This window comes from Aythya ferina (genome assembly GCF_964211825.1).
Source record: "Aythya ferina genome assembly, chromosome: 2".
Taxonomy (NCBI): domain Eukaryota; kingdom Metazoa; phylum Chordata; class Aves; order Anseriformes; family Anatidae; genus Aythya; species Aythya ferina.
The window spans coordinates 17284414-17311382 of record NC_140297.1 but is presented as its reverse complement, the minus strand read 5'-3'; the positions used below and the strand labels follow the sequence as shown (position 1 = coordinate 17311382).

Sequence of the window (26969 nt, the reverse complement as noted above, 5' to 3'; positions counted from 1 at the left end):
ACTGCCTGTGGCTCTCAGTATAGCAGGATTGCATGAATTTGGGTGCCCCTGTAAAACTTGTTCCGTTATGCTGCAGAGATTATTGCTGTTCCACTTGGCTCCTCTAACTGCAGAATAGATTGCCTAACAGCAAGGTATAGTCAGATCCTAAGCCACTGATCTCAGGAAGAACAGTTTGCATAGATGCAGTTGCTGAGCTGTAGAGGACCCTAAGCCACGGTATTTCAAGCCAAACAGATTTGCTTTCAAATAGAGAGCATCTGAACCATGGGCAATATGCCCAGGCTGTTTCTCTGAGTGAAGATGCCGATTCTCTGAGATCACTGCAAACAGTTCTCACCTGAAAAAGCTTCACTGGCACTGGAAACTGAGTAGTAGTAATAATAATAGTGACAGTAATAACACATCTATTTTAAATAACAAGTGATAAAAAAGAATCCATGCCTTTGTACTAATAAACCAACAAATTACTACAGCATGATGTAATATTACCACAGTAGACAAACATATTATCCAGCAACATTAGATATATTTCTCCCCAAAAGGCACTAACTACCTTGACCAGTGTAGTCACAACAGTGAACATGATCTAAGGGAGTTAAAACCAACAGTCTCCTCTAAAGATCAGCCTCCAAGATCAAAGTTGGTGTTACCAAAAGCAGTCCCTCAAAACATTTTTTCTCCAAATAGAGTAAATACTCTTTTCTTAAAAATGTCAGATTGCTGATTCAGAGACAGGATGCGTCAAAAATATGCAAGACAGATGCAGAGAGCAAAAATGTCACATTTACTACATATCATTTTACATTAGCTCATACAAGTTTTCCTGGAAGTCAAGAGACTTCTATTAGGGAATCCTCCTCTGTTACAATTTACTGTATCAGAGATTTTAAAAACACATGCATGTTTATGATAAAGCCATATGGTATTTATGGTTAAATCAAGTGACATGCTTTGAAAAATGAGTCTTTTGGCAAAACATGAATAATTCAAAAGATCTGCAGATCAAAATCAACTCAGAAGCCTTATCAGCTTGGGTGAACAACCAGACCTGTTACCATCAATTAAAAGACCTTTGCCCAGCAGGGTTTGCAATCAGGGGAAAGTGGGCTTAGATATATGCATGAGAACATACAAAATGTCTGCATTGATAGAATACAATTCCTCACACAGATGCAATTAAAAATCACTGTGGTCTTTTTGATCATGTAGCAACAAAATTAACTTTATCCCAGAATAACACACACTTCTGTAGTTTGCTCATGTGTCTTCCCCGTTCTGGTTAGATGTCTTCAGAAGGGTAACCAGTGTATGGAACAATCTTATATTTGTACAGACAGCCTTGCATGCTCATCTCCCTTTAAGAATTAAGAGCCCAAATTTCCACTTCAATAAAGAAAAGCAGTAAGAGAGGCAGCCATGGCTCTAAACATAAATAACATTCATATTTTTGGAATAACTACGGTGAAAACAAAACAAAAAAAAAAAGAGACGCTTTGATGCCTCCAACACGATCCAGCTCTAGGCTCTGAGTCTTTGGACAGAAGACGAGAGGAGGACCCGGAGCAGCCATGCAAGCCAGGCAGCTATAACACAAAGGCTTCAAGGTCTGTGGATTTAAATGCTTCATGTTCTCTAATTAACTCATTGCTATTATTAGTAGTACTTCTGTTTCCATGTTTAGAATAATAAAAGCTTTTTCTTTCAGTTTGCAAGGGTTTTTGCTTTTTATTTTTGCCTGTTAGCCAAAGCTTTCCTGCAGAGTGACAGGCTGTACACCAGAGTTTGCAAAGATGATGGAGACCTGCAAAGGGTCTGCAAAGAGGGCACAGCAAATCCCACGTGTGGACAATGCCTGTTTTCCTCCCTGTTCTCCTTCCGCAACACTAGGCAGCCACAGCAAACATTGTATTTCAGGGTACAGATTCATCAGGACACACAAAGCACCCACACAACCCACATAGTTGGCTACCACGAACCATTTTACTTCAGATTAACAAACTAATGAAGAGTAGGCAAAAACAGCCCACCCAGCGGCCCACCCAGCCAGTTCTTAGGCAACTCCCACCTTGGGTAGGAGCATCCTGAGGGGTGCTCCAAGCCCCCTGAAGGCTGCAGACCACCCAGAGCTCTCCCTTCCCCTCGCACCTCCAACACAGCCAGCTGCTGCAGGAAGATAACGCTCGTGGCAGGTCCTCCATGATGCTGCTAAGCTTTGCAATTAGTACCTGCCTGGCACACTCCATGCTCCCTCTCCATTGGCTAAGATGATTTAATATTTTTTTTACAGGTCTTTGTGGTGAAGCAAAAATTTCAGAATAAAATAAGAAATAGGATGTTTATATGTGTGCCTGTACCCTTAGCCCCCATGGAGGAGCTGCCTAGAGAAAACAAGAAAACATGTAAAAAACATGGCATCGTGGCCTTTTCCAGATGATTTTGGTTAATGTTAAGAAGCTGAATTGCTTGGACAGGCCTGGGAACAGCAATTTCTGTGTTGTTTCCAAAATCTGCATTTTGGTACAGAGAACAATGTATAGGAATGTACAGGAACACCCCCTGTTCACAGTTCTCAATTAAGATAGCTTCTCAGTCATGTCATACTGTTTTCTAACATCTTCCTCTTCAGCCTTATTTTCAATTGCATTTTTACTTTTCTTTTGGTACAATGGTAGGGATAGAAAAACCTGAAGCAAGAAGAGACTTCCACTGCCAGTATTTCATACAAGACCACCTGGTGGGATAGTACCTTGCTTACTTGTACCCTCCCTCTCCATTAAGTGTCGAGGCTGGCTTATACACAGCACTTAAAATGATTAAAACATCCCGTCAGAAGTGCCTGGAAGCAGAGATACTGGCAAGGGCTGAGACTAATTTGCTGTAATTACTGAAAGGCAAAGTTTTGAGCAAGACTTTGCATGGTTCACTTCTGTCCAAAGCCTCCTCAAGACTCCAAATGCCGTGGCCTCTAAAATCAAGAGAGTAAAATGCTTTCTCTTCAAATGACTGGCATAGCAAATTAGCATATTAAAATGAAGGCTTAAATTGTACTACTGTTTGACAATAAAATGGGACCGGTTTCTTCCTGTGTCTTAGAGAAAAATTGTGTCTGTGGAAAATGTTAAATAGGAGAGCAAATTTTAGAAAAATGGACAAAAGTTATAAATGGAAGTATGACTTTTTCAAGGTTCATTAAAATTGTATCTAGATATGTAGGGGTATAAAATCTGCTGCCTAAATGCTCTGTGTACTTGCATAGCACATTTTAAATATATGCATTTATCTTTCATGAAAACAGAAGAAAATTTTCTCTGATTATACAAAGAAGCTTCAGATGAGTTGACAGCTCTTTCTATAACCATTGTTATTCTTAAAGATACGTGCAAGACACATTCCTTTACAAAACTTTCCTAATTTCTAAGCAGCAGAAATGACGCCCTGCTTTGGGCAAATACACACTTTTCATTCATTTGGAAAATAAAATAAAATACGATAAAATAAAATACGATAAAATAAAATAAAATAAAATAAAATAAAATAAAATAAAATAAAATAAAATAAAATAAAATAAAATAAAATAAAATAAACAGAGTGAGTTTCCAATCAACACTTGTTAATTTGAAACACAAAGAATTCTTCCGTATTGAAAGCAGATTGCGCTGTAAAAATGCTCATTTTCAAGGTCATAACAGTGCTGGCAAAACTCAAAAAAGTTATAGTCCAACTTGCTTGTGCTCAGCTGTGTTTACTTAGTCTCAACTTGACAAAAGTCTGCCTCTGATTATACATAGCAGTCATCTGCCCACAGATAAATAGATATTACACAAACGTTTGGAGGGAATGACATTTGGCTACCATTATTTTTGGAATAATTTACTTTGCATCCTGAACTTAAAACACCAAAATGATTCATAATGTTTTTTTGGATTCCAGTATTTCCATTTGACAAATAAATTGACCTCTATGACCCTTGTGGACTTTACATTGTTCACTTGAGCGAAAAAAATTAAAGAAAAAAAGAGTAATTTTTTGTTAAGTCTTCTGTATATTTGGAAAATGTGAATTTATTCAGGCCTGCCCCCATCCAATGCCCATGGCACATCTGGTACACTCCCAGCAACAGGGCAGAGACAGCCCCGTGCTGCAAATAGCTGCATGAGGCATCCCACCAAAGCAACCTGCAAACAAATGCATGGTGCTGAGCTGTCTTCAGAGTATGCACCTGCATTAAAGCCCACACTAGTGGTAAACCTAATGGCAGTGCCTGAGATACAAATGTGTTTTCTATTTCAAATGTACTTATTTCAGATGTAAACTTAATAGCTTTCTGCTTATTATATGTAGGAGGAAAAATGAATACATATTGTTCATGCTTCTGGATGCCAAACTGAAGTTTTGCCTTATTCAAGGCAGATAGATGTTTCATGACATTTATAAAATAACTTATATTTTAAAGCAGACCTGCTGCTTTCTGGTGTAGATAGAAATTGTGTCTAGTTAAAAATATTACTTAGCCCAAGGCACTTTGTGCTATAAATTGTCTAGGAATAAAGTAAAAACTTACAATCAAAGTATAGACCCTACTCCCATTCTTCCTTTGATGCCTTTTCCTAGTTCTCTCCTCTTAAAGCCCCTGTCAGCTCCCCAGCACTGACTACCCCAAACAGTGTTTCCACATCAAGCCCTGGAAGAAGCGAGAGCAATTCAAAGCCCATTAGGAACACTGTAACTGTTGTACATTTAAAGTGGAAGATGTTTCTAGAGTACAATGACAGATGGAAGAATAAAACCTAGACCAGACAGAGAGACAGATAGATTAGTTTCTGTAAGGTTAGAATGCTTTCAGAAATGTCTTTTCAATTATAATACCAAAATTAAGAAAGCCTCTGATGCAATAGGAACCATATGTGTTTGACATATCCAGCTTCTCTATCTTTGACATCTAAATATTCAGTTTAAAGAAAATTAAGACATTTGTTTACGAAGAACTAGTTTATGTGTTTACAAGACTAAGCTGAATGTTTTTAGATGGAATGATTATATACTAGTCATTTCCTCTCATTTTCCCTTGATTCAGGAAGGAATAGTACTGTGAAGATGGAATGTGTTTTGGATGTGGACAGCTGGAGGTACAGAAAACAGATTTCTGTCACATGGAACTAACAGCAAATTCCTTCTATAGGGGTTGTTTTCTTACACAGGCCATGCGTTAGGAGCTCATTCCACTGTGATGCAAAACCCCGCTCATCCAGAAGTGTGCTAATGGTCACAACCCAAAGAAGAGTTAATTCAGATGGAATCCAGGAAAATGAGGCAGCACAGAAACCTCATCAGCAGTCCAATCACATGACAAAATGCGAGGCATCTCCAAAGCCACTGCCTGCCAAAAAAAGAAAGGCTGCTGCAAGAAAAATACTTTCACAGCTTGATATCTGGGTCTTGTGACTGCTATCCAAACAAGGAGTAAAAGTGGTACTATATAATGTGGCAGGGTAAACAGAACCACCCACTCGTCATCACCAATCATGTTTTTAATTCAGATAAATTCTGTTTCTTTAAAAAATGATGGAGGAAAAAGAAACAAAGCCTTTTGCTGAACTTGAAAATTATATGTATAATCTGATCTGGCATTACATATTTCAGGTTCACATATACCACGAACTATATAGGAATGCATAATTTGCCATGCCAGATCAGACTATCTGTCCATCCCAGGTGATGTCCTTTCTGTGCGACTGACCAATGCTCATCTCAGGGGAGCGCAAAGAAACTGTCCCCAGCCAACTATGCAGTAGGTTAAGAAGATTTTCTACCTGTAACTACAAATGGTGAACTGAATTTTTTTCAAACAGATCTGATCTGAAAAGTTTACAGAAAGAAGCAGCCCTGGGAGAAGTTCAAACTTTCAGGATCACTGGGTCAGAGAAGCCTCCACATTTTGCCAAACTGTCTTACAGTAGCCTGAAAAGTAGTTACAGCTTTCAAAATAGGTCTTGGTGGGATTCTCCAACGTCTGGGTTGGGTATGATGAAGCCAATGTGTGGAATTTCTTCTGTACATCTGCATACAGCTTGTCAGGGAGTGTGGGTGTACCGAGAAACTAGGAAATCAATAACCACACACCCCACACAAACAGCCCTCCCTTCACCACCAAAACCAGAGTATTTCTCAGCTTCAGTTCAGTTCAGGTTTTTCACTGAGTTTTGAGCAACATTTTAAGATTTCAGATTTTAAATAATTTGCATTTTAAGCAAGATCATACCTTTTTCTAGAAGAGAATTTGCTCCTAGCCAAAGTAACATGAAAAAAAAAAAAAAAAAAAAGGCCAAGACATAGTAATTATATTCAAAGGTGCCTTCCAAGAAGAGTGGTAAAATATATCTGTTGAACGCACATCTGTCCTTGTATATCAAACACTTTGAAAGGGAAAAATGTCAAACCTCATTTTGAACTGTGAAAAATACTAATATCACCTATGCTTCTCTAATTTTTTCTAGAGCCCTTCCAATTACACTCCAGATTCCTACCAGTATTTCCATCATAAACATTTTCCCAGTATTTTCTCTTCTTACCTTCATCCCTTCAATCTCTTTTCTTTCTTCCTTCCCCTCCATCAGTGTTCCCTCTCCTCTTCCTTTTTGTTCTTACCCTTGATTCTGCATTCCTCTTTCCTCATCCACTCTCCACTCTTTACTACCTTGCAAAAGTTTCTGTCCTTCATTTTCCCACCTGTATTTATTTCCTGGCTGCAATTTTTCCTTTTTCCCTTTCCTTTCTGTCCTTTTTTCTATCTTTTGCCTCACAGAGCAAACGTGATACTCCAGCAATAACCTACCTGAAAAGCGATTTACATCTTTTAAGTCCATTGTCAGTACTAAAGGGATGGAAAGTGTCTCGAAAAGAGCTAAATGACTATTCCAGTCCCTGCCCTGGACAAACAAGTGTAGCTGCTACTGACAGCTGGAGAAGTTCAGCACCTGAGTCAAGTAATTCCCCATTTGCTACCAGTCACTGTTTTGTGCACAAGTCCTGCTATAGCAATCTTTCCCCACACCAGGGCACGGTAAGACAGACAGAATTTCTTGCAGTGGCCGCAGGGTGTTGGTGATGAGAAAAACAACTCGGATAATGCAAGTCCTTTCTTCCCTCTTGACTGAGCACAGCACGTAAAAGAAGCTAAAATTCTGTTGAAACTTAAAAGAATTAGGAAGAAGTCTGTATGAACACAGAGAGTGCTTCATGCCTTGTATTCTGCTGGATCTCTAAGAAAATATCATACCATCATGAGAAAAATTCCTTGTATGACATGTACAGTGTAATTAATATCACAGCTAATGAAAATCTTGTGAGACTTGTCTCTGTCTTGGCTTCAAGGGAAGGGGGTGAAAATCACTCCTGGCTTAACATCCCTTGAAGGGACAGAATTACACCACGCAAGCAGTTAGGTCGAGAGGATAAAAAGACTAAGCTGCATTGATTCCCTGAATTTCTTGAGATCTGCCCATCAAAACAGTAAATGTTTGCTTTCCAAGATGAAACAAGCTAATAGAAACATGCGCTGGAAAGCATCTTTATGGCCAATGCTCCAGAGAAAATACAGGGGAACACTTTTGTTTCTCCTGGTGAATTTATCGCCCCTGTAACACAAAAGTCTTGCTCCCTCTCCAGCTGGTGCTGCCTGGGCAAGCTCGAGCCACCTGTGCATGGCCCAATCCAACTTGCACACCCAATCTTTCAAAGGTTTCTCTGTTTGCTTTGTCTCTCTCTTTTTACGCTACTTCTGGTGGTTTTTGGTGTGTGTTTTTGCTGCTGTTCACTTCCCAACCTTACTGTTCTCCAACTGCTCGCCGGGCAGGCACAGCAATTCCATGTAAGGAGCACAGGGAAGAGAAGCATTCCTTGATTTTCTGTGCACAGTAACTTGCACGACATTTGATCATACGCAGAGATTAAGTCATTCATGAATAGGACCCAAAGGGAGGAACAACTCCAGAAAAACAACCCTCCTTGCTGGTAGAGCAGCATCCAGAACTCCGCAGTCATCATTGCCACACTTACAGTTCGTAGTCTATCTGGCAACGCCAGGAATCCAACTGCAGGCTCTGTGGTTTAAATAAAATGTATCTACAGCAGCTTGGATCAATGTTTAAAAATGTTCCATGTTATTTTAGTCCAAGGACAAGCTTTTAAAATTAAAAGAAAACTTTGGCTTTAATTACAGATTAAAAGTGAAAGTTGTTTAAAAGGAATGCAAATTCTGAGAAGAACAGTAATAGAAACTATTTAAAAATTAAAACTCATTCTTGTCTCCCCCAGTGTGTGACAAGTCTCCTTGTAAATATTTAAAACAAAAGCTTGAAAGTGATTCATTTGTGGACAGTATTTCGGGTGCTTCTGCCTTGCTGTCGTGGATCTTTGGCATAGCTCAACTTTTTCCTACATTTATGTTTTCACGCTAAAATAAATGTCAGATTTTGATGCATGTTGCAATGGCCAAAAAAGAACCACAACAGTAACTTTTACCCACTTTTTCCCTAAATGTTGTTACTACGTATGTGTGCTGCAGCACATGTCAGCACACTATACGTAAATGCAAAGGGTTTATTCCAGATAAGCTATGAGCAATGCTATCCCAAAGCGGTTAGGTGCACAATGGAGAAGCTGCTGCTCTTGGGATGATTTTCAGCAACAATGGCCCATCTGAAAATCATTAGTGCATAGCAGTGGATTTTCCACATGTTCATATGCTGGACAAGCAGGTTGCCCTTGAAGTATGGTTCCCTGGGGGAAGAAGGAAAACCCAGAGAAAAGTATTCTATTGTCAGATCACGGTTTTGCTAGAGCCAGACAAAAATATGGTCAAGCATTCACTTGGCTGCTCTGCTGGCAAAACTATAGGGTACCGAAATGGAGACAGCTAATGAAGAAGGCAAAGAATGAAGCTCAGGAAGAAGATCTTAAAGGAGCTCTTTTTTTTTTTTTTTTTTTTTTTTTTTTTTTTTTTTTGAAAAATCAGAAGTAAGGTTAAGTATGCAAAAGTAATGACTTTTATATTTCTGACCTTTATTTTTATAAGGCCAAAAAGGTTTGGAAAGGGTAGCGTTTTCCCAATACCGTATCTCATCTTTTAATTCAGATGTGTTTGAAATACCAATGAGAGAGTATTGAAGAAACCTAAATGAAAATGGGTATGAATATAAGTAGGCAGTATTTGATATTTAATGCCCCATTAATCGATAATTTGGCTTGAAGTAGGAAGAAAGTTGGCAAAAAGGAATGGAATTCTTTAGCTCCTTGTTTTACTTAAGAAAAATTCCCAATGGGCTTCACTTAAACAAAGAACTTTAGTTTTCCACTGGAAAGACAAAAAGAAAATCTTGGTCTAGCATGTCCTGCCACATGCTTTAACTGCACAGTAAAAGAGTATGTACTTGGATCCCAGGCACATTTCAGAAGTGTAGTATTTATTAGCTGCTCTGTTGCCAAGTTCCACTATTATCATTTTATTATAACTAAGGTATATTTTTACAAACTAAATTATATTTAAGTCTTTAGTTTAAGCATATGAAGGTATCAGAGTGTCACATACAGATGACATACAATATATCATAGGAATTTGTTGATTTTCTTTATCTCCTGGTCTCTTCTATAAACTTTTACCCTTTATCTGAGATTTTGGGGCATTTGACTTTCCTATAGACATAATCCATCTGTAAAGACACACAGGGGCTGATGGACAGCATGAACCCAGATCTCTGCCCTTCCCACTTCAGGCACCTCATTACAACCCCCTCTGCTCCCCTTTTCTCAGACTCACCCAGACTTGACTTTTTGCCAAATCCTCCTTTTTGCACACGGGTAATGCGGGTTGATGGCACTCAGCCTCAACGTGGGTGAGGGTGGACATGGTGGGAGTGCAGAGCTGCTGCAGGGAGGCAGTCTGGACAAGGGGATGGGAAGAGGACATGGCCATAAGGATGGAGAGGTCTTTGGAGGGCTCATATGGGGCCGGGTGTTGCTGCTGCTCTGGGCAGGGATGGGGTGTCTGCAAGCAGCTGTGATTCCTGCAGAGACATGACAGAGCTTCTCAAACCTCTGCAAGTGCAGCAGTAATGTGGGGCTGAATAAAGCCTTCATTTTTCCTATTTTGTGCAAGGAATGAAGGAAGAGCAGTACCCAAATATAAGCACTTACATTCTCCAAGGGTCACAGTCTTTGATCTGTGAGCAAAGATCCCACTGAAAGCAGCAGGAGTTCACCAAATGAAGTTTGGAAAGCTTTGCAAACACATGAACTTTGTGTGTCAAACCATGTAGCGTGCTCTGGGGCCAAAACACTCAAAAAACCAGACCAGATCTTGGCACACTGGATTTTTGCTTGGTCCAACACCAAGCACTTCTAAGGGCTTGATTTTAAAACATTGAGTGCCTGTCCATTCATTACCAGGTCAAGCTACATGCACTCTGAATTGTCCGTCTGATGTAATTATTAGCCCCTTTTGAAATAATGTGGCAGAGAGTCAGGGATATGAATCTGTAAGTGCACTGAATGGGGTATAGAGGACTCAGAAATATTAGTGATCTTTTCTATATGGAGATCCACAACAAGTGTAACAAACACAAATTAATTCTTACACATGCTGGTAGCCAGGAGAAATTATTATTACTCAGAGTCTTGTTAGATGAGAACTGAAAACAGCAGCAGAAATGCTAGAGGCAGTACTAAAAGGAAAACAGGCTTATAAAGATACCTGACATTTTATTCCATTTAAAATGTTTAAACAAGCATTTCTTTACCTTGGTTTAGCCAAAGTCTGGGCACGCAAAAAAGGCCTTTGCAGAAAATATCAGCTCCACTGGGATCACTACCTGCAGGTCAGCCTCATTTTCTTTGCTAACCACCATGAATGGGATTTGGGGTTTTTCTAGGAGAGCTGGGGCAAGTACTTCAGTATTGGATTTGAACAGGAGATACCTAATAATTTGTGGATAATACAACTGGGAGCCTGATTTCCCCTATTGTTACAAAGTTCACTGCCTGTGTGAAATGCTGCTCAGCTCCAAGCTGAAGGAGGAAATGCAGCAAGACTGCAAAACAGCAGAGATTACTGCTGAGCACTGAGGAGATGTGTGTATAGAGAGAGAGAGAGGTATATACATATGGAAGTATGAATATATTTAACAGATATATGAATATATATATATATAAGTATGTGAAAGATTGTACAGTCTACACACATCACTATAGTCTCTCGAGCTGAGAGCAAAACAGATTTTTTGGCTTCTCCCCACTTCAAAAAGTGTCGCTAACCATCCAGTACTACGAGCATCAACAATTAGGAATCTGCACCTCCTGATATTGCTGAGGGGAAAGGGTCACGGGCTTCATGCTGCTCACAAACAGCACCAATGTGAAGTCAGTGCCAGGGAAGGGAATTAGGCAGTAACCACGAGCTACACCAGCTAACCACCAGAAAAGTGAGAAAAGTAGGATGATGAGTTTGAGTGTGCCCATGTAACGAGCAATCTGTCACCCCTGTCTTTGGGAGCAGAGCTGTTGTAAATGTTCAGGAGCAGATGGTGCAATGCACACGCTGGAGCAATGGGAAGCATCCAGGCTCCCCACAGATCTGACCACAACGGGACAGCCCCACGTCCCGCTCCTCGGGTTGGGAGGAGTAGCTGGAGGAGAAAGGACTTGGGATGAAACTCCTGCAGTCAGGGGCAGAGACAAATCCTCCAGCACACCGAGACCTCATTATAACTGACCACAGTGTCTAGCCCACAAAGTACATGCAGTGCAGGGAGAGCAATCCTGCTGCTGTTTTGCAATGCATTACAAAATAGCTTGGCGAGCAGGAAGAATTTGAGGCAATTCGCTCCTGAAGAGCCAGGTCGTGAGGAGCCTTCGTTTTTCCAGCAAACTGGATTTAAGCTGACAAATAGTAACTGAGAGAAAAAAAAAAAGAAAAAAAAAAAAAAAAAAAAAAGCCTGACAAAGTAAAGGGGAGATGGAGAAACCGACAACATTTAACTTGATCTTCAATGGTGTAAATCTGTCAATACCCGCAAATGACCGCAAGGCCTCATGCCAGCTTTTGCTCTGAGATACCGTAACTAAGACGTTTGGCTGGTACCTCACATTGGAAAGAAAGTTTTTACATTTAGAAATGTAAAACATTGTAACATTTAAGGAATTTTGGCTACAGCCCACTAGCCAGCCTTCCTCCAGCTTCAGCTAAGGGATTATTTTGAATGCTGCTTTGCTTTTCATGCATCTGTTGCCTAAATCAATGTGGAGGCATGAGGGAGGGACCGAAAACTGGCCTTAGAAATAACGGTATATTTTAGTGTCATAATTGAGAGTCTTGACAATCTCTTTTAACTTGAAATGTCAGTGCCATACCAAAGGATCTGGTCACCATAACCTCAGCTTCTGGCCATCAGCAAAAGAACAGAGATAGAGGCTCCAACATCAGGTTTCAAGGCCACTGTGAAAAATTAAGGAAAACGCATTTCATGGCTCGTTGCAATTTTGCTTTACCTATTTTTGTGTGTTTCTGTTCCAGCTCTAGCTGTTTATCTGATCTTTTTCTGTTTGAATTGTTTTTACATTTTCCAGATTTTCTACAATGCCGCTTACTTCTCCAGCGTAATTCCCTGCTTTAAACACCCGCTCCTTTTGTTTTGTAGCTTACATAAAACTTACTTAGATTATTGCCTTTTGTCCTCTTTGACTGTTTGACATATTTCTCCTTTAACAGATCTAAAATGTCTGTCCAATGCCGTTTTAATGCCATGAAGTATACAACACCTGCAATAGTCTTTAGGACCCGTCGATAATTTCCATGCCTACCCGTTGTATCTCACACCCAAATTTTTACGTTTGGAGTGAAGTGGATTGAACGAAACATAATCCAGCCCTGCTTTTCTGTTCTGGGATAATTAGAAACTAGAAACTGAACTTCAGAGAGGCAGATGCAGGACATTGGGGGGGGAACAGGTGTTTCTACAAGCATTCCCCTTGCTCCACCAAATTGGCAAAAATCTCATACACACCACCCACAGAATCCCCACATTTTCTGAACACGACCAAGAAGTTTTCCAAGCTGCAGGGTACAGACCCATCTGCAGCCCACGCAGATATTCCAGGTCCCCCTCAATCCTCTCGTCAAACTGTGCCAAAGCCCTCCCAAGGGCTCTGCTGTGAATGCGCACGGAGGATCAGAAGTCTGGTCTCACTAAACTGCTTTCATCATTACATTTCTGGTATTCACATTATGGACAAATGACCTAAAAAATTTCAGTTAAACACATAAAGGAGTTTTTTAAGTTGTGGAATGACTTTCAAAAACCACAAACCTGCAAAGGGAAATAGGATTTGCTGGATCAGATAAGATTACTAGTCTATCTGGTCAAGCAACATCCAGCTTGTAGCTTTTTAGAAAAAAAATAATAATAAATAAATAGAAACAAGAGATGGTGAATAAAATGAATTTTGCAGTTCAATATTGAAAGAGTTTTGAAGATATTTTAAGAGAATCTCAGTCAAAAATCCAATTCAGGAGAAAACAACCTGGTCTTTTCATTTCTCATTATTATTATTTTTTCTTTAATTATGATCAAAATATACATTCTTCCATTAGTGCTGGTAGCTTCTTGCGCTACCTGAGAGTGATCAGACCCTGCGTTGGAACAAGATCCTGCAGACGTTCATGCATTTGCCACCCATGTCAAAATATTAACATGGTAAGGAAAGTGCATGTGCTTGTGCCTGTGAGCAAACACAGTTGAACTCAAAACATTATCCTTATTTACTATGTATATGACCGAACACAAACAAGCTGCTTTCTGCCAGTCTCATCATGAGCATAAACTATTTCAAACTCTGGGACTACTAAGAAGGTTACAGCTCTATTCAGCAGTCATCATGCTCCAGATTTACAGGCCTAGCTGCAATGGCTATGACTGGGATGTACCTGCTTAAATCCCTTCCACAGATGGGAGAACGAGTGCTGCCCGTGCCAAGTTTCAGTCTGGATTGAATTTTTACAGCTGGGTCATAAATTTGTGGATTAAAAGGGTTCTAATGGAAACACAGATACAGCCCTAACTGCAGCAACACGAACAGCAGCGCCGTAACACCGCGTGCGGGATGCACCAGGAGGTTACCAAAAGCCGCCGTATTTATCCCAAGCAGAGCGGGGATACAGGAACACGCAGGAACCCCACGCCAGGTATGAAGTTTCACTTCAGACATTTTTCCAGAGAGAAGTGAAAATTTTTATGGGCTCCCCATTCCTTCACATTTACTGCCGCAGGATGGGACAAGCACAGCCTGCGTCTGGCTTTCCCGTACCCCTTCCCTCCTGCTCACATTCAGAGTATTGCCTACAGATAACTGTGTTAATATGTGGCACCGAAGACAGTATTTGCTCATGAAGGATATGTATTTCATATGTAAAAGTAACTCACTGGGCAAAAAAAACGATGGGTTTTGTCCCTGGAATTTCTCTTTCTTCATGCAGGTGCCGCACGGTGCAGAGTGGGTACGTTTCACAACACAGTACTGGGGCCATCTGCCTCCAGGCATAGCTGTACACTCAAAATCACTTTCCTGTCAGTGATATATTGAGTAAAATGTGTGATTATAGAGGACCTTCCCCAGAAGGGAGGAAAGTGCTCCCTTTGCAGAGCCCACCACCACTCCCAGCAGAAGCAGCTGCAGCCGCCGGCGCTCGTAGGCACCAGGGCAGAAGCCGTGCTGGCGAGGCAGCATGTGAGCCTGGCGTTCCTGGTTTAAGTCATCTGCTCAGAAATCTGGCTACCCAAGAAAATCCTGCTCTAGCACTGGAAAGGCAGAAGGAGACACATCCATTTCACTGAATCAGTTTTCCCAGGTGGTAGTTTCACACACAGTCTTTAAATATTCATTGAATTAACTGCAAATTTTCTCACTAATTTCCCTATTATATTCATTATTAGTCATGTAGCCTACAGCTTAAACTGGAAAACATTCTGATTTATGCTGATGTACTTTTCCACACACACAATTTCCTGCAACATTCACATTTGGGCTGACCTCAGGTTTTAAGATAAAGCATACTTTTGAGTCTGTTTTGAACAATTGGGAAATGGGGATAAATATTTTCTTCTCTTGAACACACCTTTGCTAAATGAAGAAGTCCTGAGGCTTGGCCTGGAGCATTTCCTAACTCTAAAGAGGAGTATTAAAGTACACAGTTGTTAGCAACTGGTGACAGCACCATACATTTTCCTTGCTATGTCTAAGAGAGGTCCTGGGCAAGCACAGGGATGTGCGGCTTTTTTGGCTGCTGCTGAGAATATTTGCATTGGGGAAATATTAATGGTCTCAGAGAAGCCCCAGCAAGCTGCTGTGAGGGCATGGGCAGCAGAAATGCTGGGCCATGGAAACACAGCCAACCCCCTTGTTCTTCAATCTCACTTTTTTTTTTTTTTTTTGGTCAAATCTTGTCATTTTTTCCACTCCAAATCACTCACGCAATTCTCTGTGATGCTGTCAGGAGCTGCTGTGTGTGTGTGCTGCTGCCTTAAAGTAAGCTACATTGGAGAAAATGCTCTGCAGCCAAGCAGCTGCCGTGAGCTCGGTTTTACCAAAGTAGACAGAAAATTCACTGCAGCATCAACTGAAGCAAAACCAGCAGCAGAGGTGCACGGGCACTTTCCCTGCTCCCTGCTGTCTGCACTGCAATGACATCCAGTTGTATCCACGAACATGCTATCAGAAGTCCAACACTTGACCCAATCTCCAGAATTTTTAAAACATTGGATTTTAGAAAAACAAAAACAAAAACAGAGCCCAAAACATGCATAATCATCTGCATCTGAAAACGAACACACAAAAAAAACAAGGATACATGGTGTTTGCACTGAGCACTTCTGAGAAAACAAGAAGAATTTCCCACAGAACTGCCCGTTTCAAAACAGGGAGTGGAGAAAAATAGCTGAGAAAAAGCTAATAACAGAGGAGCTTCTCCCCCGTCCCTAAGAGGGGGAGGTCTCCCCTGCCACAGCAGCCCCTGTGCCCAGGCTTTGGGGAGGATGCTCGGCCCCTGCGCTCTCAGCTGAGCCGCCCGACACAGCATGATCTTCCTCCATGCTGCTACCTGAGACATTCTGGTTGAAACCGATACATTTCCAAAAAATAAAATAAAATTAAAAAAAGATTCTGTCATGTAGAAATAATGACCCATTCCACTTGCAAGATAAATGTTGAGAAATCAAGAAACTAGAGGAGGCTGGAAAGAACTAAAAAGAAGGACTTATTTGATTTCCGCTGTTCAGACTGAAAGAAGTGCAAGAAGCAAATAACCAACTTAACTGGGAGGGGAGCAGGCAGGATCTTTAAAATTCTCAAGTTTGGGCTATCATTATAAATATTAAACTTGACACTGTCCTTGTAGCAAAGCAGTTTCCTTTTAATATTTCTTTAGGAAAAACAAAACAAAACAACAGAACAACAAATTAAAAGCAATCCGCTGCCCAGTTCTCAATTCCACACTATTTCAGTGTCGATGAATCTGGCCATGTAATAAGAAAATTTCTGCAGAAATACAATTTTAAATGCGCAACCTTCAAATCGCAGTTGCGCTGCTTTGTGCATTTAGTACTGTATTCGACATTCCCCTTTTCAATTTCACTTCTGGAGAGCATTAGGATCTGCAACAAGGACCTCCTTCAGCTCTCCCAGGTTTGCATTTATTTTAAGGTATCCCCAAGGTCTCCAGCACCGTTTAGACCGAACTTGCAAAAGTCACTAATGCTCGCAGCTTTTGCTGGTCCCTCGAGTCATTTCTGAAAACAGGTTCCATTGTGCTCACATTATGCTTTTAAATTTTATAGCTCGTTTTTAAATTACATGTTAATTTCTAAAAATGTTAAATTGAGAGGAAAATTTGGCAAGGACCACACAAAACCACAGGGCTGTTCTCCAGTTTTGTGTCTGCACAGTGTGTATGTGAATGCCTACACCCTAATATCTGAGTGGGGCTCTCTGTGGGCCTGCTCCTGCAGCGTGCTGAGCGCCGCCTCAGAGATGCTCAGTGTGCTGCAGTAAGCATCCCAGGGTCATGCTTTATAAATCACAGACTTTGCAGGATCCAAATGAAAGAAAAAAAAAAAGGAAGGCGAGAGGAAAGAAAAAGGCAGCAGTAATGAAAACATCAGAAACTAAACACACTCCTGAGTATAAATGCCTAAAAATAGAGATCAAACATCTTCAAAAATCAAACAGCCATTCAAGATTTTTTTTAAAGCCACCTTCCTTCCCAGGCCTGTAAGTCTTCAGTTTCCTCACTATTTTTATTTGTTCTGGCTTTTTTGCTGTGCTAAGTAACATATAAAGTGAAATCAACGAAAACTGCCTGCATAAAGAAGTTAGAGAGCTCCCTGTCCTGCCATTTCAACTCTCTTTCTCTCCCTCTCGGTTTAATTTTTGCTTTCTTTTACACAACACAGCTCACCAGACAGCGATATCTCAGAAAGTTGGGCTTTTTCATTTCCTCAAACTGTAACAATGCAGAGTGTTTTGTTTCTGCAGGTGACCAACGACACAGGACTTGCAGAGCACCGACTGACCATAACCACAAAAACAAAGTCGGTGTTTTGGTAATCCATGAAACAAAGAATGGGGTGGGTGTTTCAGATTTACATCCACCTTCACTACAAACATTATTAGGTCTTTTTGCTATATATTTTTTGAAGCGCTTGTTGCAGCCGGACTGTAATTTCAATGTGCATTTGGGCAACAGATAGAGATAGGCGAGTCTGGTTTTAGTTATTCCTGTCATACAGAGAACCTGCTGCGAGTGAAAGCCTGCCAAGGACTTAATGAAAACTTGTTCTCTAACATGGATTTTTAACTAAACAAAAATACTGAAGCAAGCCTTTCAGCGGTCAGTTTAAGACATATTTGGCCAATTATATATATTTATATATTATACCTGCACAAGGATTAATCTGAACTGAAAATTTCTGCCTTAAGCGAACACATTCATGTATGCCACATTATATATATATAAGCGTATCAGCTTACGACAGAACCGCTTACATATGTGGCATATCCAAGTATATTCACAGCCTGTTCTGGTCTGTTCTTTCTGAGCTGGCTGTACCCTGTCCCCCCACATCCCACACCGCATCCCCTCTGTGCACGTTTGCTGCATGAGCTCCGCAGCCTGAGAGGGAGGACAGGGCTGGGGGAGGCAGCGGTGCAGACACCGTCCGTGCAGGGACAGAGATTTTGTGGTTGCTGCTTCTGCTCCAGCACTAAAGCTGCTTCTCACGAGCTCACGGGAATCGTGCAGAGGTACAAAGTGAGGCCATTCTCCCGACTGCCAGTTATACAGCCTGTCCTTGATCTTTACACGGGATTTCCCGGTTGCATGAACCCAGAGTAGCATATGGTCCAGTGTTTATAAGCATGTTAATGACTGAAATGGGAAATTGTACTACCCCTTTTCCTTATAAACTTTAAACTGCAATTTCTTGTTTCTGTCACCAGACGCTGCGCTCATATCCTGTTAATTTGGTGCAGGCTACTGAGCCGCTTGTGGCCAGGCTGACCCCAAGCACTGCAGGCACTGAAGCGACCGAAATCAGAGCCTGGCCCATGGTGTGGAGCAGACCCCGCCAGTAAACTTTCTGCTCACAATCTGCTACAAAAAGGTGCTTTTTCAGGAAAGCACAATAAAGAATTTCATTCAAAACAAATGACTTCCCGCTCCTATGAACACAGTCAAACATTTCTCAAAAATAAAATGTCAATCAATTTTGATGTTCTGTTTTCTGACATCCTATTCAAAATATCTTCATAAACTAAAACATCTATCAGGAACTTCAAAATTCCACTTCAGTCCCTTCCTGTTAAAAGTTAGCTGCTTCGTTTAACAAAGGACTACAGAGGCAAAGTCATTTTAAGCACAGATACCTCGCTTGAAAAATCCACTTGCTGCTACCAGGAGAGGCACAGTCGGACACACGCTGTTATTTTGCTTAACCAACATGGATTGCAGCTATTTTTGAGAACACGGACACAAGTATGCTGTACGACTGCACTGAGAGCTGAAATCCCAGGTGTTCGAATTACACAGAGAAGACAACAAAAATAAAATGCCCTTATTTTCTCCCATCCTAGCAATCATTTCTTTGATTTCATCTATTTCTAAACAGGTTTTATGAAGGGATGATAACTTAAAAATATTTACTTTTTCATGAAGGAGTCAATTCCTGCATGTTACAACATCATCAGAAAACCATTAGTGGGGTTGTAACCTCATAGCTGAAAAAAGCCTACTGTACCTATTATTTCTTGCATGTGCACTCACATATGGGTAGGATATATCAAAATATATAGCATGCACATGAACTTTTTCTTTCTATTGGCAAGCTACTGCTTGTCTGCTTTGGGGGTGTAAAAAGAATAAAACTACATCCTGAGAGCTGCTAGTGTGTTTTCACCAGAGGCCATGGCACTGCAAAGCATTAACAAAGATGTTTAAGAAGTGACTTAATTACGATCTCAAGAGGAGTTCCATATATGCCAGTTATGAAGTTTAAGGACAAATATACTGGTTTTTAGTCTTTCCAACCCAGCTTGTGAACTCACTGCAGTTACAACGTGCCTGTCTCAGCCTTCTCATTAGAGACCATATTTTTCAGTGCAGCTTGGAACTTGGCAAGAAGAACTTAATCCAGTAGCAAATTTATTACAATTTTTAAAAAGTCACTGTGTCCATTTTTAAGTTACGGTATAAAAGTACAGAAAAACAGAAGTTTACATATCTGAGCTGCTGCATCTGTTCTTGAGTAACTTTTCACTTAAAAATAAAACTTGGCAGACAACACACCCATAATGCAGACCAAATGCATTTGGTATGTTGAAAAAAAAATCCCTAAATGAATAGAGAGAGTTAATTTTGAAATGTATTCATCGTGCATGCAACGTGTTCTTGCTCCCCACAAGATTCTGTTTCTCTATGGGGCCTCCACTCCTGCCTCGGTCATCTCCTGACAACCTGCACGTACCAACGTTCTTCTACCCCCACCAGAGCATTTGGCCTTCTGAAAAGCTGGTGGCCCCTTCACAGGGACCAAAATCATGTGAAATATGCTTGGAGAGAGGAGGCAGACAAAGGCTGCAGACTTGAGAGGCTGCAAAGGAGGTGGGCAACCCAGCCTGGCTGCCAGGGAAGCCACAAGGAACCAAGTACAACATCTAAATCTACAGTGAATTCAGTGCAAAGTCCTCCAGCACATTGCAGCAATGTCTATCCATCCATCCCAGAAGTGGTGATGCCTGTGAAAGGGCCAGTCTCACAGGGAAAATACAAAGGGCTGCTGTGATGAGTGGAAATCCTGAGCTGCCAGCTGAGACCTTCAGAGATTTGGAAGCAGAAATTCGTTTTTTTTTTTTTTTTTTTTTTTTTTTTTCCCAAAGAGGAGTGGACAGCCTTTGCCTTATGTCCCCAGGGAAATTCACAACAAGCTTTGCAAGAGGAGCCTTCCAGCACTCGCTGACCCACAGGGACCCAAGCAGGTCCTGACCTTGCCCTGATTTACAGCAATTTGCTGGCATGAACCCAGCAGCCCCATGTGCCTTCCTCTGACTGGTAACACAACAGATGACAGAAATCATGCTTTTATGTTTTTATTGATAAAATAAAAGCTATAAGTCATGTGTAACCTCTCAAAAGCATTAAACCAAGATCTTTAATGGCCAAGTCTGTGGCTCCTTAGCTCAGTGCACTGTGCCTGTAGAGTGGTACAGAAACTGGTCCAAACTAATTAATCCACATAATCATAAGAAGGAAGGGCCACACAATGGAGAAGGCACCCTAAGGACAGCAAACAAGATGTACAACAGGGGAAGAAAGTCACGTGCACACCACCAAGGGACATATGGCTCATATAGGTGCCACAAACAGCCACTTTGAAAATGCAAAGTCCTATCCCTTCCAGCTGGAGCCACAGGGTACTTCACTCCAGAATACTTTAAAGTTTTCTCCCTCTTTAGGCTTGCCTCAGTGCTGGCAAACAGGCCCACAAGTGTCATTTCAAAAACCCACCCTGTAGCTCCATTTAGCAGTCAGTAACAGCACAGAGCTCCAACACTACAGAGAGGACTTCTTCAGTGAACATGAGGGTCAATAGGAGCTATCCCCTCTTGTAAGAGAGGACAGGCTGGAGTTACCCACTCTCATACAACAGTAAGGACAGGAGTTTCCCACTCTTATAGGAGAGGATGCACAGGAGTTACTTTTGTAAAAGGTCCAGCCAGGTGACACCATTCCCAGCAACTCCAACCACCAAAGCTGTATTAGAAATGATGCAGAAAGGATCCCTTACCTGTCCGGTAGACAAAATTGCCCTCTGTCTCTGATGACGATGGAGACACCAATTCCTCCTCAAATTCATTGGAACTAAATGAACCAGAGTGATTCCTTTGCCTTGTTTTTTCCATCATAGCTGCGTTAGTAGCCATGACGTGCCTCAACGAGTCATTCAGGTAGCGATTCAATAAGCTGCTTTTGTATTTGGGGGGTGACACGTAATCCTCATTGGCACTTGTTTCTGGTCTCACTCCTGTTTTTATGACTGAACTTTCAGTTTTAATCACAGTGTGATGAACTGGTTTGTTGTATCCCCCTTCATTCATATGGTTTCTTGGAGGATTTTCTCCATCTGAAAACAAAGGCAGAAAGATACAGTAATACGTCAAATACCTAATATTTAACAAGAGGCACTCTCTACGTGTTTTAAATTGCTATAAATATAACTAAAACTAGACAAATATATTTTAAACTTCAACATTAGCCAATTACTTGGCTAATGACAGAGCAGGTAGGAAAAAGAAAAAAATGGAAAAAGAGAAAGAAAAAAAAAAAAAAAAAAAAGAGAAGAGAAGGGCCCTAAACCAACGTTAAGCCTTTCAATATCTGGTTGAATAAACTTAATTCTTATTATCATAACTTGGAATTTGCTTCTCCTGAATACTGGGGAAAATTTAAGCATATTTTCTTAAACTGTACTCTTTTAGCTGTCCTGCAAACAATTTTTCAAAGGAAAGTACATACCAAAGAAATGTGAGAACAAACTGAAATGGGAACAAATAGAATTGAAGCTGAGTACAAATTGAACCATTCTTTTAAAAATTCACATACACATTTCTGGCAATGTTCTGAAGCATTTTTTTCCTCACAACTGGCAAAAAAGAGTACAGACATGATTAGTAACAAAGTTGTATTAAAAAAATATAGGTTACTATTAAAAAAGTTCCTACATTCATTAATTTGGGCAAGAGAGATTTTTCAGAGAAACTTTAAGGCTTGCTGGTAAGATACAAACTAAATACAGTAATTTCTAGTTAAGCACACAATAAGCCCCACTGAAGTTAATCAGATTCTCTCAATGATGTGATATTGATGTAGCCCTTCCATCTAGGAAAATAACTGCCCAGAGACTTCTCATTTCCTTACACTGACAAATGAAATCATTTTTTCCTTTAAAGCAGAACATGCCTATAGAATTGAATGAACTGGCAATTATCTTTCTAGTAGCAAAGCTACACAAAGCAGGCAAATAACATGCAACCAGACTGTTACCCTTGAATAACCTACACAATCCCATTTTGCAAGTGTTTTGAAACTGCTCCCAGTAGTATTTGTGAGCCAAAAATGGCCCCTAATTCACACAGGTGGCTCCACTGAGGGCATGTTGTGAGAAATCAGAGCTAATTTATGGTACCTGATACTCTCTAAATATATCTTAATCAGTGTAAAATTGATTTTAAAAGCCTCAACAAACCTTCAGAGCACGAGTCATCACTGCTCACGCTAAGTCTTTCAGCATTTCCTTGAACATATTTGTTGTACAGCTTTATTCGTAAAGCCCAGCTGAGGTCTGGTTGCCTGACCGTATTCTTAAGGCGACGTCTTGCGTTGGCAAACCAGTTCGACACCTGCTTAAAAATGAATCTGTTAGTTCCCCTTGAAAACAATGCAAATAAACAAATCCAACCCATACAGTTCACATTAGTTTTATGCGTGCCCTAAGGAGACAGCAAATAAGGGAAACATCCCTCAACCATGGGGCACCAGGAGTCTGTGAACCTGTCACTGAGCAGAGCAGAAACCTTGGATAACTCAGCAGGCTCAGCCTTTCTGTCCTTCACAAGTGTCAGCAAAGCCTCAACAATTTATTAACAAATGTTTAATTAAGGTGTCCTCAAGTATTCATTTTATATTCATCTTCCCTCTTTTACAGATATTGCCCTGATCTTCCAATACAAATCTTTGAAGTATTAATAACATCCTAAATGAAAATTAATAAGTAATGTTAGGTAATTTGCCTTTGACATTTATGTAGGCTACAATAAATGTGCTGAACAGAAAAACCTATTCTGCATTTGGTTATATAAAAGTCTTCCTTGTGTTTTATCAGGTCATGAAGACCAGCAGCAAGTGAGTATCAGGACAGTCCAACACAGATCACTGCACGCATTGAGTCATGGCAGAAATCATCCATTTGCTCTACAGATTAGCAACTTTCACAAACTCCTTCTGTCATGGAAATCCTAAATAAATAAATTAAAAAAAAAAAAAAAAAAACAGCAAAAATAAGAATTCCTTACAAAGGGACTACTAAAGATGGGAAGCTATGGATTTTCTCAGTTCTCAGTGACGTTGTTTGAAACTGTACCTTAGAAAACACTGGCCTTGATTTTACTGTAACTTAAAAATATACAAAATAGAAAATACGGTACTGACAGGGTGACCTCAGCGTAACCTAACTATGAGCAAGAGCAGAGGCAAGCTACATTAGCTCTAACAATATTTATCTAATGATAAATCAGGTCTTAAAAATGCTATTTGTTCCTTGTAGGAATAAGTGTATTTTGACACGACCTCTGCAAGGAGGAGGCAGTGTGGCATTGCTTGAGAAGGAGAATACGAAGAATTTCAGGGTGATCCACAGCCCCACATGTGTTTTTGTGCGGTGGAAATGCATGCAAAGGAGGCTGGAGATTGCTGAAGCCATCTTCTGACCTGGGATTAATCACACAGCTTAACTCATGTAACCTGCAAAGACAGCTAACACATGTTTTATCAACACATGTTACCCCCTGCCTACTGGAAAGCCAAGCCATGGACCTTAAATTTGAACCTTTGCCCTAGTCTTGTCATCTGCCTATTGCAGTGAAGGCTTCCTAAATTGCACAGAAGTGTTTGGCTAATTATTCAGGATCGATAATCTCTTCTGGGGTGATTATGAGAAAAACAAACACTATCTGCTGAAGGAGAAACAGAACTTCAGTTCAGAGTCCTACCCAGAAGCTAGCAGTGGCACTTTAAGCCTGTCACTTCAACTTTACTTAAAATCACGTTTACATGAAACAGGGCTCCACCAAAAACACAGCAAGCCCTGGATCAGTGCTCAAATGCCAAACATAGAACTCTACAAACCATGTAGCTCACTATGACAGGTTAGAAGACCAAAACTCCAGCTGGCAGGGAAGAGTAAGCAATTTCATTCTCTTCCAAGGCTACTTGTTTATATTCATCATATTGACACAGCAGTCATTATAGTAAACCAGAAAGGGTGGCTTGGCACCCAGCCACTTTCTAATGCCGTTGACAAACTGACTCCAGAGCACTCAGCTGAAGCAGCAGTCACCTGACTGCTGTGTGGTTTCATGGAGCTCTGAAATCAAACATGCAATGATCGTGATGGATCAGCCCAGGATGGATCAGCATCTTACAAAGCCAACTGCTTCCCACCATCTCACGAGAAAGATTTCATTATGCTACATTTCATTACACATTGAAATCTTTCATCACTGAAGTGCCATGTGCAGAAAAGAAAGAAAGGGTAGTGTAGCGTGACTCATACATAAAAGCAATTAAATTTAGCAAAAGTGATTTTTGCCTGGTACTCTTGGTTTATTTTGGGCTCATTCTTCCCATGCCAACTCTTTGCATCCTGCATATCAATGTGACAAGATGAGTCATATTCTCTTCTCTTATGAAAGGAGGCAATAGTAGTTATTTGATCATTGTGAAATAACTTTAAGTCAGCATTTACAAGAGAGGCTTTCTACCAAAGCCCAAAGCAGCAAGCATTCACTAGATACTTATCCCAAATGCCATTTAAGCAAGGCATGCTGAAGATGAAGGTAAGTTAGGAAAATCCTCTCAGGAGATTTTTAGGATATATCAGTGGTGTGGTATCTTGGGATGCTTTCCTACCCTTGGGCACTGGCATATGTTGCTGCAAACTGCAGATCTCCAAGAGATGAAGAGGTTCAACATCTCCCCCAACTCTTCAGTCTTGGCCACCATCCAGGCATGTGGACTGAGAAGAGGCTGCAGGGCCAGGAGCTTTGCCAGATGGCTCACTCACCTGTCTCAAGCTGTGAGGGGCTGTTTCTGGCTCCTTTAGAGCCCAGGAGAGTTTTGTCACTAATTTCAACCATCCCCAAGTGGTACCTTTTGTATCCACATAGTCTTTAAAAGTTGTGAGCCTACTGCTCAGGGTCTGACCCGCTACAAAAAGAAATAACCTAAGCTGCCAGAAGTCACCCGCCCTTTACAAGGGTCCTAAGTTGCACTAATGCAATCTCAAAAATCTCAGGAAGGGGAGAGAGGGAAAAAAACAAACAAACAGAAAATCTACAATGATTTACATACAAGACACAGTGGGAAAACTTTTTGTCTCTGAAACCTCTCAAGAACTAAGTATCCTGAAAAAACACATGATGAAACTCATTATTTGTACAAAGCAACAATCATACAGTTCTTCTATAGAAGTAAAAAGAGAGAGAGAGAAAGAGAGAGAGAGAGAGAGAGAGGAAGGAAGGAAGGAAGGAAGGAAGGAAGGAAGGAAGGAAGGAAGGAAGGAAGGAAGGAAGGAAGGAAGGAAGGAAGGAAGGAAGGAAGGAAGGAAAAGAAAGAAAGAAAGAAAGAAAGAAAGAAAGAAAGAAAGAAAGAAAGAAAGAAAGAAAGAAAGAAAGAAAGAAAGAAAGAAAGAAAGAAACCAAGGAGAACAATAATAGAAGTGCTTCCCTGTGTTTGTACTTTACAGCAGCCCAGAGAGCATCAAGTACTTATATCAGCATCAAGAAATATTGACCCTCTGGCTTTGCTTCTGAAGAGCCTCTTCAAACTTGTTGTAATTTGTTCTGCTACAGTGCTTAAGAGCAGCCAAGGTTTCAGAAGGGGAACAAATCAACCAATGCTCCTCCCCCAGTAGTCCTGATATGCCGGTATGGATCTGAATACCATTAAATCCATAGCAGCACATGACCAGTATATTAATCCCAGTATTGCAAAAAGCTGCTCTTCTACAATACAACCATTCATATTTCTTTCTGGAAGGAACATCAAGCCATTTTTCTTTTTTATTTCACAAGAACTTCTAAAACAAAATTTAAAATAAAATAAATCAAGCACTGCGGTAACGATACAAATGAAAACGTAGCATATTAATAGCATATTAATAGGACAAATTATTGGATTCTGAATCGGAATCTAATTGGAGTAAAACATAAAATGCTTTTTCAAGCTATATTGCTTTTTTGGTTTCCTACTTTGGCAGTTTGGGAAGCAGAAAACTTTGGGCTGTTGGACTGCAAGCTGCAATAACATTTGCCTTGAGGACTTCTGAAAATCTTGTTGGACTGCTCATGAATAAGTCAGCCCAGAATTTGCACCAGGCTTTGCTACTGTTTGTTAAGAAATAAGATGGTTTAGGATTCCTGCAAAATCCTACCTCCTTGAAAGAATTTGACTTTCCTGTTGAAGATGGAAGAGCCCCCTTGCTGCCCCACTGCACCCAGGAACAGAGGTCTAAGCCAAAGTACTGCTGAGGGAGATGAAATTAATTTAAAATCGGCCAACCAGGTGAGAGCAAAAATAATGAAAATGAAATAGT

General features: G+C 40.6%; 1 protein-coding gene across 4 annotated transcripts in view; it reads right to left on the bottom strand.

Annotated features, from left to right (window-relative positions):
* Positions 1–26969, bottom strand: part of MKX (mohawk homeobox) — a 47357-nt gene that overhangs the window by 13726 nt on the left and 6662 nt on the right. For 3 of the 4 annotated variants that reach the window (XM_084507383.1, XM_084507386.1, XM_084507385.1), the window contains exons 4-5: positions 22845–22998; positions 21387–21722 (exon numbers count right to left, since the gene is read on the bottom strand). In XM_084507383.1, the coding sequence (XP_084363509.1) occupies positions 21387–21722; positions 22845–22998 (490 nt within the window). Of the gene's footprint in view, positions 1–4901; positions 5381–21386; positions 21723–22844; positions 22999–26969 lie in introns of those variants that run through there. The other variant, XM_084507384.1, reaches the window with a different exon arrangement.